Source organism: Gossypium hirsutum, chromosome A05 (genome assembly GCF_007990345.1).
Source record: "Gossypium hirsutum isolate 1008001.06 chromosome A05, Gossypium_hirsutum_v2.1, whole genome shotgun sequence".
Classification (NCBI taxonomy): Eukaryota; Viridiplantae; Streptophyta; class Magnoliopsida; order Malvales; family Malvaceae; genus Gossypium; species Gossypium hirsutum.
Genome location: NC_053428.1, coordinates 13,513,557 through 13,532,849, shown reverse-complemented (window position 1 = coordinate 13,532,849; position 19,293 = coordinate 13,513,557). Strand labels below are relative to the sequence as shown.

The 19,293-nt window shown below is 33.2% G+C and overlaps 3 protein-coding genes across 4 annotated transcripts; 1 reads left to right on the top strand and 2 right to left on the bottom strand.

Moving 5' to 3' along the window:
• Nucleotides 1–3,523: 3,523 nt before the first annotated feature.
• LOC107958382 (auxin-responsive protein SAUR78) lies at nucleotides 3,524–4,438 on the bottom strand. Its single transcript, XM_016894146.2, has one exon. It carries the CDS (start codon nucleotides 4,258–4,260, stop codon nucleotides 3,838–3,840), a length of 423 nt encoding a protein of 140 aa, XP_016749635.1. The 5' UTR covers nucleotides 4,261–4,438; the 3' UTR covers nucleotides 3,524–3,837.
• Nucleotides 4,439–6,350: 1,912 nt separating this feature from the next.
• On the top strand, nucleotides 6,351–7,373 carry LOC107958383 (17.4 kDa class III heat shock protein). Its single transcript, XM_016894147.2, has 2 exons — nucleotides 6,351–6,740; nucleotides 6,850–7,373. The coding sequence occupies exons 1-2, from the start codon at nucleotides 6,540–6,542 to the stop codon at nucleotides 7,105–7,107; spliced, it is 459 nt and encodes a 152-aa protein (XP_016749636.1). The 5' UTR covers nucleotides 6,351–6,539; the 3' UTR covers nucleotides 7,108–7,373.
• Nucleotides 7,374–8,589: 1,216 nt separating this feature from the next.
• LOC107958384 (phosphoinositide phosphatase SAC2) lies at nucleotides 8,590–17,524 on the bottom strand. Of its 2 annotated transcripts, none has more exons than XM_016894148.2 (16): nucleotides 16,883–17,524; nucleotides 15,666–15,870; nucleotides 15,420–15,585; nucleotides 14,528–14,750; nucleotides 13,894–13,970; nucleotides 13,515–13,702; nucleotides 13,320–13,417; nucleotides 13,091–13,224; nucleotides 12,866–12,991; nucleotides 12,187–12,535; nucleotides 11,777–11,898; nucleotides 11,471–11,584; nucleotides 10,661–10,831; nucleotides 10,284–10,442; nucleotides 9,544–9,634; nucleotides 8,590–9,180 (listed from the first exon to the last, which is right to left on the bottom strand). In XM_016894148.2, exons 1-16 carry the CDS (start codon nucleotides 16,964–16,966, stop codon nucleotides 9,049–9,051), a joined length of 2,439 nt encoding a protein of 812 aa, XP_016749637.1. In that variant the 5' UTR covers nucleotides 16,967–17,524; the 3' UTR covers nucleotides 8,590–9,048. The 2 variants fall into 2 exon arrangements, with proteins under 2 accessions (XP_016749637.1, XP_016749638.1); XM_016894149.2 differs by having other exon boundaries at nucleotides 10,284–10,430.
• Nucleotides 17,525–19,293: the final 1,769 nt, after the last annotated feature.

The following is a 19,293-nucleotide window of genomic DNA, read 5'->3' as shown; positions in this document are numbered from 1 at the left end:
CTTTTAACCTTTTGGTTCAAAGCTGAGGCTTCTTTTCGGAATTTAGCTACACGTAAACTAAAATCTAGTTCTATAAATACAATAAAAAATACACGATATATTTAATAAATATAAAATCATAATAAGCATTTATATAAAAAATATATAATAAACATGATATGATACATATACTTTTCAATATTAAAATGATTTATTTAACTAATTGATGTAACAGATACGAAAACAAAGTTCTAAAAAAAAAAGATAAAATTATACATTTTGACATTTGATAAATTATGCTACATAAAAAAACTGATATCTAAATGAACTTGATAATATATATTTTTGATGTTATTGAAAATTAAGTGAAGCAACTGGGGGAGATTTTCTTTTTGACCAAAATCACATCATGAATCTGCCTAATATTGGTACAATTCATGAGAGTGCAACAATCCATCCTGTTGAGAATTAAATATATATATAAAAGGATATCATGGCTGACTATTTTACCTAGGAAGAGGCAAAAAATCAAAATTAAACTTTGCGGCAATAGTGGGTTAAGGATGAGTTGGGTGTAGGCAGGGCGGGGCAGCCCATGGTAAAGCGCACACTGATCTGTAACATGGCCGGTGCTCCCTCGATATGGCTAGCTTTTGTGGAGCTTTGAGAGTAGAGACAAAGAAGGGAACATGAATGATTTGACCGGACTCGAGATAAATGCGACGTCCAAATGCTGCCATGAATTGACTCTGACATCAGTATCAGTATTTTAACAACTGGTTTCTGCAGCCATGATTTGGACCTGCAATCTTATGTCTTTAGTACCAAGTGGATTAACTCACTCACTCGACCTTTGTTTTGTTGAAATGGAATAAAATAAAAATAGAAAAAAAAATTCATATTGTGTTATTTAGCTGATTAAATACAATAAATATGTTATAGTATTATATTATTTGGTTGGGTGAAATAATATTATACAATAGATATAAAATAACAATATTTTATTTATATTATTTTTAATATATTGTAATTTTTAAAAGCATTACATTTATTAATAAAATAAACTTATAATTTATTATTTATACATTTTACTTATAGTATTCAACAGTTATATAAATAGTTGTGTTCGATTTATTAAACATATATTTAATGTAGTGATATTTTTTCTTTATTTTAATCATTTTTAACGTTCTTTTCTCTCTAATTACCCCCACGCCCCAAGTTCTCTTCATCTCTCTTTATTAAAAACATGAACCTTTCAAGAGAGAAAACATGAACACTCATAAGAAAGTTCATCCTTTCCAGAATCCGACAGTCCTCCTCCATAACAGCTGCCGCCTGCCACCGTCCACCGATGTCTTTGTTTATAAGAAAAATCCTTTGGAGAACCATCTTAATCCCTTCTCTCTGTTTCTCTAATTAATTTTCTCTGAATCAGCCCATGTAATCGTAGATCTACACTTTAAATTAGTAAAAAATAATTTAGGAATCCTTTTTGTCATCGTTTTTCTTTGAGCTGGGTTGGAGATGTGTTTCTCTCTCCATTCTTCTCTTCTCCCTTCATAAATTTTAAGGTCAAAAAACCCATGCAAGTCTCTTAAACCAAAGCACAAGGGATTTTCTCTCTCCTCCGTTCTTTTTTTGGCAAAACGTTTTTAGTTTTTCAAGCTTATATGGGTTTTGTGTTATTTTCTGTAGGTTTGGTAATGTCATATGTGATCTTTTTGGTTTTTGGGGAAAAAAATATTTGAGGAATAAGACCGGAGTTTCCCACTCGGTCGAATGGCCATTCCATGAACCAAACTACAGTTTCAGTGTCGCACGCCGAATTAGCCTGTAATGGAATGGCTATTACAGCCAACCAAATATAAAGGAATTGGTCTGAAACAATGAGATGATGCAAGTTGCTGTTGCAATCATTTACTACCTTAATTTTTAGTGTTGATGAAATTATATGCCACAATATACTAATATTAGTGTGTTTTTTTATCGAGTATTTGATTCTTTTAAAATTGATATATGTGTTGAATTATACATAAATTAAAAGACAAATTTCTACAAAATATAACATATTGCCGAGTGTTGTGTGGTTTAGATTTAAAGTAAACTAACATATGGATCCGACTCTATATTTTGTCTTTTCCTTTAGTTGATAAGATTGAGGCTATTAAGACTTTGATAACATATGCCACGAGTTTTGCTCTCTCAAGACTAGAGAAACTTCCATCTTTTAGTCTGCATATCATATCAGATCTCTTGAGCTTCTACCATGGAAGAATATCTTGGAATTTCTATTTTAATAAAAATAATGTAGATTTACTTGTTCATAGTTTCTTCCTATAATCTATGTTTTTTAGATATGAACTATGAAGGTATAGATATGAAATAGATTGATGTTTTTTTAGATATTTACAGTAAGATTGGTTGGACACCGAGAAGGATAAAGAAAAGGGGTGGGAGATTTCTCTTCATTTACGTTTTCCTCTCAGTTCATTTTGTTTAGCTAATTACTTTAGAGTTAAAATTGGCTTTTATTAGTTGAATTGGTATCAATATTATTATTAATGCACTGAAATTTAATTTTTTTATTTTAAAATTAAAAAAAAGACTATAAATAATTTTAAATATTGTGTTAAAAAAATTCATTCTTATGTTAGTTTGGATTGATATTTACCTTATTATTATAATTTAAAAAAAAAAGATAAATTTAGATCATATAATCCTCTAAAACGTTGTCAACTTCCGAGGACAGGTTACCCCACAAAATTTTCAATTTGCAGGGAAAACATTATGCCAACCAACCGAATTGTTGTCTTATAGTGTAATAAAGGTGAATTAACGTGAATTATACCAACATTGACTTGCTGCTTACAACTTTAAACATTATACTTTGCCTCAAAAATACAGATCGGAAAATAAGGAAATTAACTTAGTAAAGAAAAATAAGTATTCCATCTGCTCTATGTTCCCACTAAGCTTGATATATAGAGAGTAAAACTGTAAAACCAGACTTTCACTGCAGATTCCTAGCTGCTACTGCATATCCGCCAACAATACCAAGTAAATAAAGAAGCTAGCCATTACAGAGCTGCCTGTTAATGTTGACATATACATATATATCCTTAAAGATTCCGTCTTGTGAGCAAATCTTGAAGGAGATCTGGTTTTATGGGGGGCCAAATAAAAAACTGAAGTACATCATACATGGGCAGGACTTTCCTCACCATCGACATCTATCAAGGCTATACCATGTTCTTCACTCTCTGCTTTGCATTGACTCAACTTGATTTTAATTAGGACAGTTGTGGAGAAAACGACTGTAGAGGAGTCTTTTAAAGCTATCCTAGCATCATGCTAACGTGAGCTTGATCGATGCCAACGCCACTTGCTGATTTTTTTTCCCTTTTTGCACATTCAATCCTTTTCACTACAATTGGACTATAAATAGAAAATTAGGGCCATAACCAAAACTAACTTTTGCAATAGTTATTTATTTAGGGTTCCATGAGATGGACAAAAAAAAAAACAAAACAAAGATATTATAGAAGAAAAGCCAAATTTCCATTTCTCAACCATTTTGGTTGTAATTATATGACAGTAACACTTCATGTCAAGAAATATAAAAGCGAAAAAAAAAGGAAAACAGTGTTCCCAGTGGAGCTCTTGATGAACAACACATCTCGAAGTAATAATATCATCTTCTCGAAAGAACACACAAAAACTAAATCAACTGCCTAATGTACTGAATTTTTTTTTATAATTTTTTTTCTTCTCCTTTCGATGCCTCAATATATATCAATATAGATTTATGTTTTACAACTTTTGACAGAGCTTTAAAGCTGTTGTTTTTTGTTTTTGTTAGCAAGTGTAGAACTCAACCAGCTCTTCCATGGACCCCAATTGAGCCCCATCGTTCTCAAGCATCCAAAGCAAGTGTTCAAACAAAACAACCTCACAAGAAACCACAACTTCATGGCCACCACCATCATTATCATCATCACCATAATGATAGTGATCGTGATCATCATCACCATCATCATCCATACCACCAGAGGATCGATCAATCAGTTCCTGGAACAACGGGTGGCACATGATTTCGGAACCTACCAGGTACCTCCGCCGCGACTTGCCGACGTAAACTGCATGAAGTCCCTTTGGAACCGACTTCCCTTCGGGTTCTGTTGCAGCCGCTATGGCACTGCTGCTACGGGTCAGCTTCGTTAAAGACGGCCACCTCTTTATTGCAGACTTGAGCTTCGTTAGCTTCCCAAATTTCGCCATTGCTAGCTATACCTGCAGTATCTTTTGCTAAATGATTTAACTTGCCTAGTTTTGGAATGTAAAAGAGAGACTGCTAAAGCAAAAAAAAAAAAAAAAGGTGTTGGTTTTGGGGGTTGGAATTTGCAGAGAAGTAGGGATGAAGGATGGTATATAAAAGAAGGAAGGGGGACCCTGGGCAGACCCGACAAAGACCGAGACATGTAAGAAAAACATTGCAATTAGCAAATACGTGCTTGGCCCACTGTTTGATATTATATTATACCAGCTAAGAATGAGATATTGGGTGCAAAATCCAGTTGCCCCTTTTTGGCATTTGGTGTGGCCAATCTTTTCTTTTATTAACCTTTGATATTTAAAATAATACAAATATATCCTAAATAATAAATAGCAATATATAATGGGATTAGAGATGAGATAATAAGAGTTTTTCTTAATTAATTAGTGGTTAAAGATTTCATTCTCGCTTTGAGTATAAAACAATTTTAATGCACTTACATAATTAAAAGAATAGCAAAACAAATAGCATACGAATATATTTTATTTGTACATGAGTATTAAATACGATTAAGATAAGAAAATAATTCAACAAAATAATGAATATTTAAATTTATTATTTATACTGTATTATAATAAAAAAGAAGACTTAACACAGATTATAGAAATGAGTATTAGCTTAAATCTTACTACTACTACTACTTGTATGGTGGAATCATATAAAGGATCTACTTGATGAAGAAGACTCTCAAAATTCACATGATATATAATGATGTAACATTATTAACAAACAAACTTGTACGTAAATGGAGTAGAGGTGATAATAAAATTGGGAGGGGGAATAATGGAAGATAGAATCATAGTAGGGCAATGGTGGTTTCTTTGTTCTATCATTAATTACAAAACAATCTGTTGGTTGGTAAGCGGTCAGCACTTAATTCCCATATTTTCAAAAACCTTTCATGTATTTTCAAATATATCCAAAAATAAACATTTAAAAATAACGTGTGTGTATATATGGTCAAAATTCAGCAACAACTAGAGGCAGTGGCATCATCTGTCTGGGGGTCTGTTTTCAGGCGTTTGTATTTGGTAAGTAGCTTAATGCAAGTTTTTGATGAATGAATGGAGCCCTCAGACAGCATCAAATCACAATGTCCGAATACCAGCTGCCAGCCTCTTCTTCATTATCACTTCACCACGAAATCAACCCCAACCAATTATTCAAGTCTTATCAGAATCAATTTGTGATTACAGCATAAGTTTTAGTGAACAAAAACAAATGTGAAAGTAAATTATAATTTCACTTCTGTTTCTTTAATAAATTTCATATTAGTATTTATAATTAAAAGGAAAAATGCAGTAAATTGAGAGTCATACAAAAAAATCTTAATTAGTCCAACATATAACTTAGCGGTACCCCCCCCCCCCGATTGTCGGAGAATAGTGGTCCAGTCCAGTAATATAATTTCTAAAAAAGATTGCTGCAGTACCTTGCCTGCCTATAGGCCATAGGGTAGGGTTTAGCATGGCACGTATTTGGGGTTGGAAATCTCTATCAAGATTCAGCATTTGGATCCATCCATCCATCATGTGCTTTTTTCAACAAATATATTTGAAGATCATATCACTGATTTACGTCATGTGCACTTTTACTAATCATTCTTACCTTACTTTTTTTTAATCATTCAAGCCGAAAACGAATATATTCTCGGTTAAAAATCTTCCCAGGGGGAATTCACAAAATCAAATCAAAGAAAGAAGAATAAGAACCTAATTATTTATTCATTAATATATTAACTTTTTCCTCCTCACCTGTAAATTTCAATAAGGACCAAGGTTTTCATTTTTTTCAGAGAGGACTAAAGGTTTTGTTACTTTCCGGATTTGGGCTTATTTTTCTGGGCCCGTATCTTGGATTAAATAAAAGAGAAGCCCAAATAAGGAAGTGGATCAACCCATTCACCCAAAAGAATACATTAATCAAATACAAAATGATATGCAGGTAACGTGGCAGCGTCAGAGCATCACGTCACAGTCGTCAAGGGAGTCCGGGGGTTCCACAAATATCACACAACAAAGGACGCGTGTAAGCACGAGAAGATTCCAAAATAGTTGAGATTTGTCCAGATTTTTCTTCTACTTCTTCTATATACTCGGTTCCCTCACCGCTTTTTCTCACTAGTCAAGCAGAAAATTTATCCTTTGGAAGCTGTTTCGTCTTTCACGTCCCAATATCCCTGCATTTTTCTCTTCTCTTCTTGTCTCCAACATCGATTTGAAAAATGAGCGCCGTGGCCGACACACTTACCCATTGGATTAATTTCCCAGAAAACATCGAGAAATTAATGTTCCCTTCACGGACTCACGAAAGCTGCGATAACGAGAACAAGGGATTCAGTAGCATACCGGCCGACATTTTGGACACTCCCAAGGAGTTCATTTTCTACTTAGATGTTCCAGGCTTGTCCAAGTCGGATATCCAGGTAATACAAACGAAACAAACAAAAACAGCCATCCCGGGACTGTTTTGATGTTGGGTCTATCATGTTTTTTGTTTTTGCTGACGTTGATTTTTTGGTTTGTGAATTTCAGGTTACTGTTGAAGATGAGAATACATTGGTGATAAAAAGCGGTGGGAAGAGGAAACGAGAGGAGTTTGAAGAGGAAGGGTGTAAATATATAAGACTGGAGAGGAAGGCACCCCAGAAGCTGATGAGGAAGTTCCGGTTGCCGGAGAATGCCAATGTGGCAGCCATTACGGCTAAATGTGAAAATGGGGTTTTGACTGTGGTTGTCGAGAAGCTTCCCCCGCCACCAAAGCCTAAAACTGTTGAAGTTGCGATTGCTTAAAAGGATCTAGTTGTTTGGGGGGGGATAGAAAGGTTAAATTATAGAGGGCTTTCAAGTTTCTCACCTTTGGGAACTGGAGATCAAACAATGGTTGATGTATTTAGGTGTGGTTCATCAGCATGTATTTTTATTTGCAGTGTAATTTGATTGGGTGGATTTGCTCCTCCTCAGTCTACAGTCTTTCCTTCTAATTTTGCAATTCCCGTGGTTTGTCTGGCACTAAAGGGTTGCTATTAGAAAGGCGAAATTGAAGAGAACATTACATATATATATTTAATATATTGGACTTTATTCATCCAAAATTTAGTTTAAACTTGATGGTGCGGATTGAGGGCAATTGACTCGATGAAATCAACGTGTTCAGTTACAGCTAAAGTGCAGTGGACTTACGAAGAAAAACATATCTTTAATAATATTTTGTTGGGTAAATTATTTAAATGGTTATTTTCGTTTCTTTTAATTATTTATGCTTAAAATATTATATTTTAATTATTTATGTTATTATATTTATATTATTATGTTGTAACATTTAATTGTGTAAAAATAATTTAATATGGCATATTAAATTATTATTTTAAATAAAAATTTTAAGTTAAATTATGTAATTAGTTTTTATATTTTTTCCATAAAGAAGGGAGAAAAATAGAGGAAAAATATAAGAGAATGGAAATTAAAAAAAAAATTAAGAGCATAAAAGAAAACAATTTGTTTAAAATGAAAAAATTATAAGCACTAATTATATGATTTAACTTAAATTTTTTGTTTGAAACAATAACTTAACGTGTTATATCAACTTCTCATTATATTATTAATTTCATTAATAGTTTATTGATTAAAATGTTATAATATAATAACGTAAATGATTAAAACGTAATATTTCAAATATAAATAATTAAAATATAAACTGAAAATAATAAAAGTGAGAATTTTAATAGTTTATCTTTCTTTGTTTCCACAATCCACATCCGACTATGAAAAAACTGCGGGTTGCCACTGATGGCAACTAATGGCGGAGAGGACGGTGCTGAAATTTGCACCGTAAACTAGTACCTTGGCCATCCATCAACAAAAATTTTCAATGTGCTGTCCTCTGATCGTTAATAGTAGCTTACATTTTTTAGTATATTTTGGCATTGGTTGTTAAGCAAGGCCTTGGCCGTCTTCTCCACTGGTTAGGATACTCAGCTGCGCGGTACATGTGATCGTAAAAGATAAAATTGTCGTTATGATTTGGACGTTTTGTACTTTCACATCGTCATACTTTTGATATCGTATGTTCCATGCTGAGGATCGGGTTCCATATATTCAAGTCATATAAAATTTGCGAGTGTTCTACTACATAAACGGAAAGAAGTTACTTCCTTAATTTTAAAAATGTCTAAGAAATAGGAAAAATCCTATAGTTGATGAGCCAAATGTAGCAACAAGGCAACCTCTGGCTGCTGCAAGATGCTTGAGAGTCTGAAATCCACATAATGCGGATAAATTTTGAATACAGAGGTGGTATTTCCAGAAGAAAAATAGTTTAACTATAAGGTATTACAAGCATGCAAATAATGTCAAAAAGGTTGAGAAGGAATTATCCATTTAACAAAATATTTGAAATATTTACAAGGCCGACACCTGTGGTGTTTCACATGTACAATCTTTTGCAGATTGAGTTGGTCAGAGATCCAAAATAAATCGTTGCTATGTACCAATTTCGCTTCCTCCAAAAGCTATCCCTTCCCTGTTCAATTGTAATCCGTAGCCGAAACTTTTTTCCTCAGCAGATGCCATTACTCTATTTTCTTCCCCAGTTCAACCGTACTTTTTTCCTCAGCAGAAACCACAACCCTTCTCCTTGGTTCAATCTCATCACATTTGTTTTATTTTTTTTTATTTAGAAATGAACACACATCCTTCGGATGGGTTCGATTTGGTTGTTGAAACAATATTTAATCATGGAACTACTTTTGAAATAAACTTTGAAGGAATAAGCATATCTCCATGAGTTACCCAATTCACAAAACTCTCAGAAAATTCATCCAGAATACCGCCACAAGTGAGTTCAGAAGCAGTTCTGTCCCCTCCCTAAACAAATAAAGGGGTAGGGTTGCTAACCATGGTATAGGAACTATGAAATAGATTTAGAGCAACCTAGAAGACTATTAATAAACACAAGTATTAGCAATGCTAACCCTAGTGCACATAAAAAATTTCTTTTTGGATGTAGACAATTTGTATCATGTTTGTATATTTTGTCGCATCATCATCATAATCATTGTATTTTTGTAATCGTTATTATATAGACTTGGAGGAATTCATAAAGTCATGTTTTGCTTAGCGTATTAGTTAAAAGGATGACGGGACTCTCTCAGACATTATTGCACCTGTGCAGCTATTCAGTTAATCTCAGTCGTGATTGTTAATCAACTAGAAAACAACAATACTGACCTTGATGCTTGAACCGGACTCACTTGGAGATGTAGTCATATCAATTTTTAGTTCAGCGCCAATATTTTCTGAGGATAGGCCTGTTGTAGATCTGAGAGCAACGATACAAGAATCATTTATGAGATTTCAGCAGTCAAATGCAAGAATACTAAGAAAAGTTGTCCTGACAGCAAGTATAGAGTGATATAAAATCCCAGCAAACAAAACAGTGGTCATCTTTCACAACAAACATTAGCTAACTGGCAACATTACAACATTTCCAACTTCAGTTCCATTTTTTACCATTCCTAACTTTGTGTCTAATTTCATTATATTTTAAGTCCAGACCTATTCTCCTACCTATAAAAATTTTCATATTTCACAAGTAAAATTCCATCTCAGGTTGAAATTAATAAAACGGTTATTAATTTTTTGTCTTCATTCAAGTTCAAACACTCCCAAGTCCTATTCTACAAATATAGAAGTATAAGCACATACAAGAAAGTTAATAAGAAAGTGATCACCCCTGACAATGACAAAACCTAATGATAGTTTCCAATATAATTTCCCACCCTGTACCAAATAACAAACTGAAACTAAGTAGTTGATGGCTTTGTTCAAATTAATAGTGTGAAAACTAGCTGAAAGTAGAGAGAAGAAAACATAATTTGATTGGTCGGCATTGTTGATTTCAGAGAGAAAATATCTGGAAAGCTTTCAGCATTTTGAAAGTAATCTAACTGGAGTTGACTTTAACTTACCTGTCAAATATATCATCATCACATGAATTTCCTGATGACGAAGGCCAGTCCAGATCAAAATTGGTGCAATTACATTCATCACCAATTTCATCATAACAAATACCATCACTTTCAAGAAATTGGTCCTCCATATCTCCGAAAAGCTGCCTGCAAGACATTCTTGGAGTAAACCAAGTAAACCAGCCAAAATTTAGTCAAAGGAGCAAGATGAAGTCTCTGAATCAGTTTAAGTTATTTTAAAGATGGATTGTCATGATAGTTCTTAGGCATTAAAAGATGCAACATAGATGCAAACTTCTTATTAACCTCTACAAGGACTATAATCACAATAGAAATTTCAACATAATAAATCTGGAACAAGAAAAAGAGGTTTGCACCTGGAATAAGAAATTTCAGACGTTGGGATCTCTGGAGTGGACTCAGAAAGACCATTAAAAGTTCCTCTGTTTTCACACAAAGGCTGACGGTGTCCAATATTTGAAGGAGCCAAGGGTGAGTCCATGTCACAGACAATGTTGCCATCAGACAGTGATCTTTTAAAAGATGGCCTACAGATATATTTGAAAGTGATCTTATTAGCTGCTTTTGCATTAAAGGTCTGGTTTACTATACTGAAAGGGGACCTCCAAACAGCAAGTCAAAAATATATTTCATTCATCTATAACAAACATATGAAAGAATATTGATGTTACTAAACAAAAGCACTATCCACTTTCTACTAGTAAAAAAAGGGCAGTTTTCAAAACATAAAAGCTATTAGATTTACAAACACAGCATTGTACATTTAACATCAACATATTGTTAAACCTCAGCATATTAGTTAAAAGACTCTTTAGAACTGGAAATTTGGTATAACAGGGATTTGCGATTCAGATTAGATTTACTAGCACAACATTGTACATAAAAACATTAAAATATTGCTAAACATCTGCATATTATATCTAGCACTAGAATTATGTGGCATCATATAGTCTAAACACAACTTTGGAACCAGAAATTTGGTATAACAGTATTTGGAATTCAGAGATTAAATTTCCAATCACAACATTCTACATCAAAACATTAAAGTATCGAGAAACATTTGCATTATATGTGAACTAAAATTCTTTGGCAGCATAGAGTAAACAAAATCCTTGGATCTCGAAAATTGGTATAACAGATATTTGCAGTTCAGAAACTTGATATACCTAGCATTCTCATTATAACGATTAGGACCATTCCTTCCTATTGAATAGTGTTGGTCTGAATCCAACTCCCAGAGTGCTGGTTTACCCTGTTGCGGCTGAAAGTGACCCAAGAACCTGTATAGAGTAATGCCAAAATTCTAGTAGCATTATCTACCACCATCCTCTAGCAGTATGAGTGTGTGGTAGCATGGGATTGTGCACTAGGGGAACTCCCCACCGTGCAGGACAATCTATGCTACAGAACACACCCTAAGTACCATTTGTCAAGAACCGAAATATGAAAAATGAGATTTGCATTTATCTTACAAATTAATTGCACTTTGCTTCTCTGCATCCATGTATGCATTGCTATAGTAGCGTTGCAAAGTTCTGAAGAACTCTTGCGACTGAGTTGCTGCTTTCCATTGGCCTCTCCTCTGGCAAAATATCTGTTAAACATAACAAATGCAGAATAAGAAAATGTACACAGGGCCTAATACCTAAAGGTTTCAGTTAAAACACTCGGAAGCCGGAGTAGTAAGCTTTATCGTATGACACTGGACCAGCCATTCCATAATCTTAACAAGTTCTGATGTCTGCACTGCCATCTTAAAACCCTAAAAGTTAATGTGATAACCAAGGGCGGAACAGTTATTCAATATGAAAATTATAGTGTTTTTATCATCATTAATTTATCAGGGATGATTACAAAAGCTCCTCAGATCTGTAAGAAATACCTTGTTGTGTGCCGCAGAACCACCATATTGTAAAGCAAGTGTGTCACCCATTGCTTCATAAACACCCATTAAATCCTCAGCCAAAGGACTGTTTTGATCAATAGTTTGGGATTCTGTGAAGCCCATAGCATGGAGCTGGTGTCCAAGAGCCACCAATCCATAGGCATATTGAGCAACATTAGTCCGATCAAGACAGTCAATGCAATTGGTTCTGAGTACTCCGGTTTGAAACATGGGAGGTTTCACATTCTCACTAATGCTCTCATTATCATTAGCAACATCTGTTTCCCACTTCTCAAAATCATCACTTTTTTCCAAAGGAATTTTGGCAGGGCACTCATCACTTTTCCTGAGAAATTGCGTAAGTAGTATAACATAAATGATGTTATAACATAAGTAGTATCACTTTTCTTGAAAATTAGCATAAGTAGTATAACAAAGAAGGAGGGCATGGACAACACTGTTGATTACACATGCATAAATGATGTCGTCTGGCATAATTACAGGAGATAATTAATGACAGAAAGGGCAGACCAAAAAGACATTGTTCAATCAAAGTAGAAGCAAAAGAACAGGAACCTCAGAGGCTTATATTTGCGCAATATAGTTGACTAGCAAGGAAAAGAGAAGACAACTAAAACATCATGAAAATATGAGCAAATCATTTAATGGAACTTACACTAAGCAAGATAAAGTCAATAACCCATCTTGTCTACGATTTGATGTTACTTGACAGTAAAATATGCCCGTTAAGTTTAATGCATAATCAGCCACTCTGCCTAAAAGTGTCAACACATTTGTAGCTCTGTAGAAAATGATCAACATTTATTAAGTGAACAGTCCTTGATAACAATAGTAAGAAAGAATTTTGCATATTCAAGTGGTGCATGGGGGATTGAAGTACTTTCTGGAGTGTCTGTTCAAGTCCCAGTGAAGGAACCTCAGACGGTTCTCTTTGGATAAGCTTTTATTGATAAATCTGATGGCATTTGCAAACTCTGCACGAAGAATAGATTCACGAGGCTTCTTCTCACACCTCTGTTAATCATCAGAGTAGAAAGCATAATGGATTAGGAAATCATTGCTGATAGGGGAATCATTGCTGATGGAGAAATGATCAGTTCAAAGTCTACCTTTATCAAATTCAAGATGATTATTGGATTTCCGTATCTCCTAACAAGATCTTCGAAATGTAGTCTCGTGGCCTCATAATTTGGATCTTTCTTTGATACTGGAAGCAAAAGGCGAGATTAGCAAACAGTAGTAACGAAGTAGAACTGCATAACTATTGCTCTCAGTGTTTTTATGTAACAAGAGAGAACCCATACATATAATGTCCGGTTTCAAATTCAAGCGTGACGTTTCCTGAGACCAGAAAAGTGGAATAGAGCCTCTATTCTGAACAACAGAACTTATTTGTGTAGGGCACCCTTCATGAACATCTTCAAACACAATTTGTTCTGTCTCAACATCATTTGCCACTCTACCTTTCTCATTAACTCCACGTTTCAAGTATCTATGCAATAGAAGAGACGTAAGCAACAAAAATAAAATAAACACACACAAACAACAAAGCGAAATCACAAAGACAATGGAAAATAGCTCAAAGTAAATTTTCCTAATGAACTGTAGGCCACATGAAATGGTTAAGGGCAGTTCCAACTAATCTAGCATGCATTTCAATAAGTAGCTTGTAGAGCATCTAACCTTGTCCCAGCATAATGTCGAGAACGTCTTGAAATGAGAGTTAAACAAAAATCCCTGCCAGAGACAGAAAGTTTGACCTGGACATCAAAGTTGGAAACAACGAACATTAGATCAAAACTTTACCATGCACCAAATGGAAACAACAACTTCTAGCTAACTTGGATGGGCAAATTTTTGAGACAGAATCTAGTTCATCTTTAGTTACTACTTTTTAAGGTACCTAATGCTATAAGAGAAAACCTGCTAAATGGTCAATGATGCTCCTCAAGAATATTGACAAAGGAACTCCATTCAATAAAATAAGACCAACGAAATTGTAAATATGATGATTAGTCCAATAATATGGATTAAATTTTAAAAAAAAGAAGAAGAAAGCATTAGTCAATGCAAGACAACAAATAACATTCAACAGCTACTCCATAACCAGAAACAATTCTGCATCGCTGAAAATGGTAATAAAGTTCAGGGTTACCTAGATTTCTCTAAAGCAACATCTTTTAAGCAAAAACCAGACATAGAAACTGAAAGAAACTAATATAATTATCTGAAGTTAACAATCTTCCGGCAAATATTACTTCCATTATCACTTATCACAAAAATAAATGAATAGGAAGACGCCTCAAGTGTATCATACCTGCTTGAAAAAGCCATATACCAAAGCAACAGTCCATAAAGTATTCTTGAGAGTATTGCGAATCCCTCGAGTTAAGAACTCATTCCAGACAAACATTGTTTCATAGGGTACTTCTCCTGTCTCATTCCTACATAAATTCCTTTGAAGACTATGCATGACATTGTATGTGTAGCTGAAAAAGAAGTCCTTTGTGAGATCCACTGTCGAGAGAAGCTTCTTGTATCTGCATCAACAATGAAAAAAGATAAAAACGAAAGAAATGGCAAGTCAAGTCAACACATTTATTATTTGAACCAAAGAGGAACACGGAGAAATGAGAATAACTGCTTAAACATAAAAGTTAACCAGGAAATAAAAGCGAGAGATAGCAATTTTCCCCCAGTAACCCTGATGATACCTTGTCTTACTCAACATGTTATACTAACATTACACTGCAATGAAGTTGGCCCCTGTACATATGCAGGACATGAAATTGCAAAAGCCTCTATAAAACGATATTAACTAAAGATGATGCAACATCAAATCGGTGAAAGCTGACTTAACTGTTTTAACATAAAATAGAAAACAGAAGAAATACAAAATGGAAGATAATTTAACCAGAAAAGTGCTTTAATTGCATACGGCCACATCAATGATATAACATTAAGGATGAATCGACAAAAATGGTACAGAGATTACATCCACACCACGGAACTCTTCTACTTCTAAAACAGAACTCCAGAACTCAAAATTGTCCCAGAAAACATGATTAAATGAAAAGAAGAAAAATAACCACAACATAACACAAATCCATCTAAATACAAATGGAAAATGAATAATTCCAATGAAAATCTCAGGTCTCCTTCTAAGTACCAATGACATATTACATTTACTTGAAGAATTGACAAAAGACCTTTTTTCATTCTTAGAATAAGCCATATTTGACTGATTAGGAGATTTTGAAATCGGAATCATCTCGCTCTTGGAAATGGCATAGACAGTATGGCCACAAATTGCACCAATCTTCATTCTTTTTGTGATCAGCATCATGGAATAAGATCCCAAGAATTTTATAAAGCCTGAATTAAAAGGGGGAAGCTCATGAGCTTATACTGAAATGACAAAGAGTGAGGAGGACAACCTGACAGGTACTACCTACCAACAATTCCATAACAAGCTGTAACAAATTTAAGTCCGCCTGAGGACCTGTTTCCTTCATGTATCCTTCTTAACAGATCAAAGCATTCAATTTCCGAGTATGCTGTAGAATCTTCAATAACAGTTAGTTCTGACGGGTCCAACCGATCAATCTTTAGTACCCTCCAAAGAGTTCTATTCTTGTCTCTTCCAATCATATAGAAGTTCTGTTGCACAGAAGGAATATATGAATGTTGAATCAATATTTTGGAATGGAGATGGCAATCACATAATTATCAGCTCAAAGAAGTTTTAGGTGCAAAAGGAAAAGGCAGCTGTACCATTCCTATCAGCATCATAGCAAAAAAAAAAAAAAAAAAGAGAGGAGAAAATGACAAGCTATCTGATAATATAGAACTTGCTCAGAGCATAGGGACTTGTAAGATATCATACAAGATGGGTGTTTGTGTATATCTAAAGCACAATAACAATCACTGGCCATAATCTCAGGTGTAAAGAATCGACTTTATGAGATTAAGAAAAACAGTCTAACCTTTAATATGACATGATTGCAATTAAAGAGAATTGGAAACGAGAGGAAATACAACAATCATAAGCCTATTTGTTACAAGAAGAATTCATGTTTTTAACTCGAATTTCAGAATGTTAAAAAATTTTGAGTACTGGATATGGAAAGAACACCGAATGCAAATTAAGCCAAACCGTTGCTGGTAACAAGCACAAGCTTTGACAACAGAGCTTAAACTGTTTAATTAAAACTGGTATTGCGAATTAAAACCAGTTCTATACGCTTTGAAAAGACAATTTCTCAGTCAGCCACAAAAAAAAATTACATCAGAAAGAACTATTCGGCGATTGTTTCTTATGCAAAACATGTATAAATCAATCTAGTAAATATTTCAAATTTGAATCAATAAAAAATCAAATCATTCCAAAAAAGAAAAGAAAAAACAGACAAATCACAGACCAGCTTTCTAAGCTAAAGCTAAAAAATCATCATATATGCTAGAAATTTCCAAAATAATAATAATTTGGTTAAAAATCGCAACAAGAAACAAAAACAACCAAAAAGATCGAGAAGAAATTTATCGGACTCATCATTAATCAACTTCAATGATCAAAATTCAAAACTAACAAGTCAAAAAATCCTTAAACCAACAGCGGCATACACAAGCAAAGGAGTACATGTATGTATATAGGACGAGAGATGAAATGTACCGAGCGAGTCTCGTAGAGCCTGAATTTCTGCAAATAACAAGGACTGGAGTCGGGTCCAGCATCACTGCCACTCTCGCCTGCCATCAGCTTTTCGGATCCTCAGTTCCCCGAGCCTCAGAGCTCGGGTTCACTCAAACCACAGATCAAAGATAACTCGCGAAAAACAAAGATAAGCAAATAAAAAAAAATAACAACCTCTCTCACTTCACAAACTTGAATCCATATACAAGCACTACATATATAAGATAAAAAAGCGAAATTTTTGAAAAGAAAAAAGGAAACGGAAAAAACGCGTCACAATTCGATGATTCAAAATGGAAACCACAAGCTGACAAAAAAAAATAGGCAAGAAAAAAAGGAAAAAAAAACTAAATTAAATGAATTGCATAAACGTTATGGTTTGTCGAAAAGAGGAAGAGAGAGATCGAGAAGGCAGAGCTATTAGAGACTTGGAACAACCACAAAAACTAACCCAAAAAAATAGTAATAATATATATATACGAATGAAACAATAATTATTTTTATTTTGCAGAAAAAATAAAAATTGCGAGATATCGATTTTTTAAATTTTAATAAAATAAAATAAAAATCGATATTATGGATAGTAATAACGAGAAAATATAGGAGGTCGTCAACTGTAACTTCCGTTTCTATGCTGTTTCCCCCCTTTGATTTTTAACAATCATTGGTTTGAGTTTGACGAGTTATGACTCGCTTGAATCGGTCGAGGCTCGAGGAGGGAGGGATCTAGTGTATGCCTCCACTTCTGATTACCATATCACTTAATTAAGATCCTGATTTCATTTGAATAAAAGATTTTGCAAGTGAAATTATAATACTGTCACGTTTCATTTAATTATGTTAAACAAAATAAAATTTAAGAATAACATCATAATTATGTATAAAATAATTAAATTCAATAATACTGGATGACCGTTTGATAAATATCCATTGCCACCATAGTACGTGATTATAGAAGGGAGTTCCGTAATCAAAAAAATTTTGTTTGGAATTCAATAAATCAATCCCGAAGGGTTTTTTTAAATTTATTATCGCCATTTTTAACGGTCTAGATAAGGCAGGAACATTTTAATTTAAAGCGCCATCCGATATGGTAATATATTCTAGAATTACCACGTGAACTTGTTGTTTATGCATTTGTTGGTTTATTGACTCGGTTTGGATCTATCTTTTTTTATTATTCATAAAATCATTTTCCACATTTTCTTGTTCCAATTGGGATCTTCATCTTCCTCGTTATATATTTGTAAATTTTATTCCTTTTTCACGGTTGGAGATTACTTAATCTCAGTAGTTACCATCGAATTTAAAATTAATGTAACTAAAGATTTAATCTAAGTTTTTTATCCGTATTTCAGTTGACATTGAAAGGAAAATATTATAATCATTTTTATCTCAATTATTTTGAAAAAAAAACTTGCGATTGTATCTAATATTTGAATTTTTTTAATTAATTAATTTTAATTTAAAATTTATATTAATTATGTACATTAATGAGATCTCCACGCCGGAATTTCTTATACTTATCCAAATTTTGGTTTCTGTATTTTTATGCTTTTGTCACCACAATTTACTTGTCTTATTTTAGTAAGAAACCTTGGCACATGCCATACACTTGATATTCGTGAAATTTTATGCCCAATTTGTTGCGTAGTCATCCATTCTTAAAATGAAATTTAATACCATATCTGATAGGATAAAAAAGTAGAAAATATTTTTTCCCTTATTTGTAATTATTTGAAAGAAGTAAAAATACAAGGATTGGTATCTAATTAATTTAGATATTATCTTTGATTATTTAATAGTGGTATTAATTTTTTATCTTTCCTTATTTTTAATTAAAGAATAAAAATATCACATGTCATAATTAAGGTATTTTATGTCGAGTTTAGAATTCAATGTGTTTTATCTCTATGCTCGGTATCGGTTAATATCACATTTCACCTCTTTAAATAATATTCAAAACTCTTTAAACTCTTGATTATTCAATATTTTTTATATCTAATTAAATATTATTTTGATTGACACAATGTATATTCTTTTATAAGATTTAATATTAAAAATATAATAAAAATGATGGTTTATAAAATATACAATAATTTATTTGAGTGATGTAAATAGCAAACGATTAAAAGAATAAACAAATTATTTTATATATAAGTAGAGTTTCAAATTTCAAAGGCTAAAAGATAATATAAAAACTTGTTGAAAATGGGACTTCCAATATTTCGAAATAATATACATTATGACAGTATGAAGAGAGAATATTCTAAAATCGATTCAAAAGATTTGTTTTTTTTAATAATTTAAGAGAGAATTAAGCTAAATTAATGGGCATATTTTATGTTGATCATCCATTAAGAAATCAATTAGCAATTCATCAAAATAAT

Coding starts and splice junctions, on each gene's coding strand:
- LOC107958382 (XM_016894146.2), bottom strand. CDS start 4,260: ATGGCGAAATTTGGGAAGCTAACGAAGCTCAAGTCTGCAATAAAGAGG.
- LOC107958383 (XM_016894147.2), top strand. CDS start 6,540: ATGAGCGCCGTGGCCGACACACTTACCCATTGGATTAATTTCCCAGAA. Junction 6,741..6,849: donor TGTCCAAGTCGGATATCCAG/GTAATACAAACG, acceptor TGTGAATTTCAG/GTTACTGTTGAAGATGAGAA.
- LOC107958384 (XM_016894148.2), bottom strand. CDS start 16,966: ATGGCAGGCGAGAGTGGCAGTGATGCTGGACCCGACTCCAGTCCTTGT. Junction 14,751..15,419: donor TATTCTAAGAATGAAAAAAG/GTCTTTTGTCAA, acceptor TTGTTGATGCAG/ATACAAGAAGCTTCTCTCGA. Junction 12,536..12,865: donor TTGACTTTATCTTGCTTAGT/GTAAGTTCCATT, acceptor GCAATTTCTCAG/GAAAAGTGATGAGTGCCCTG.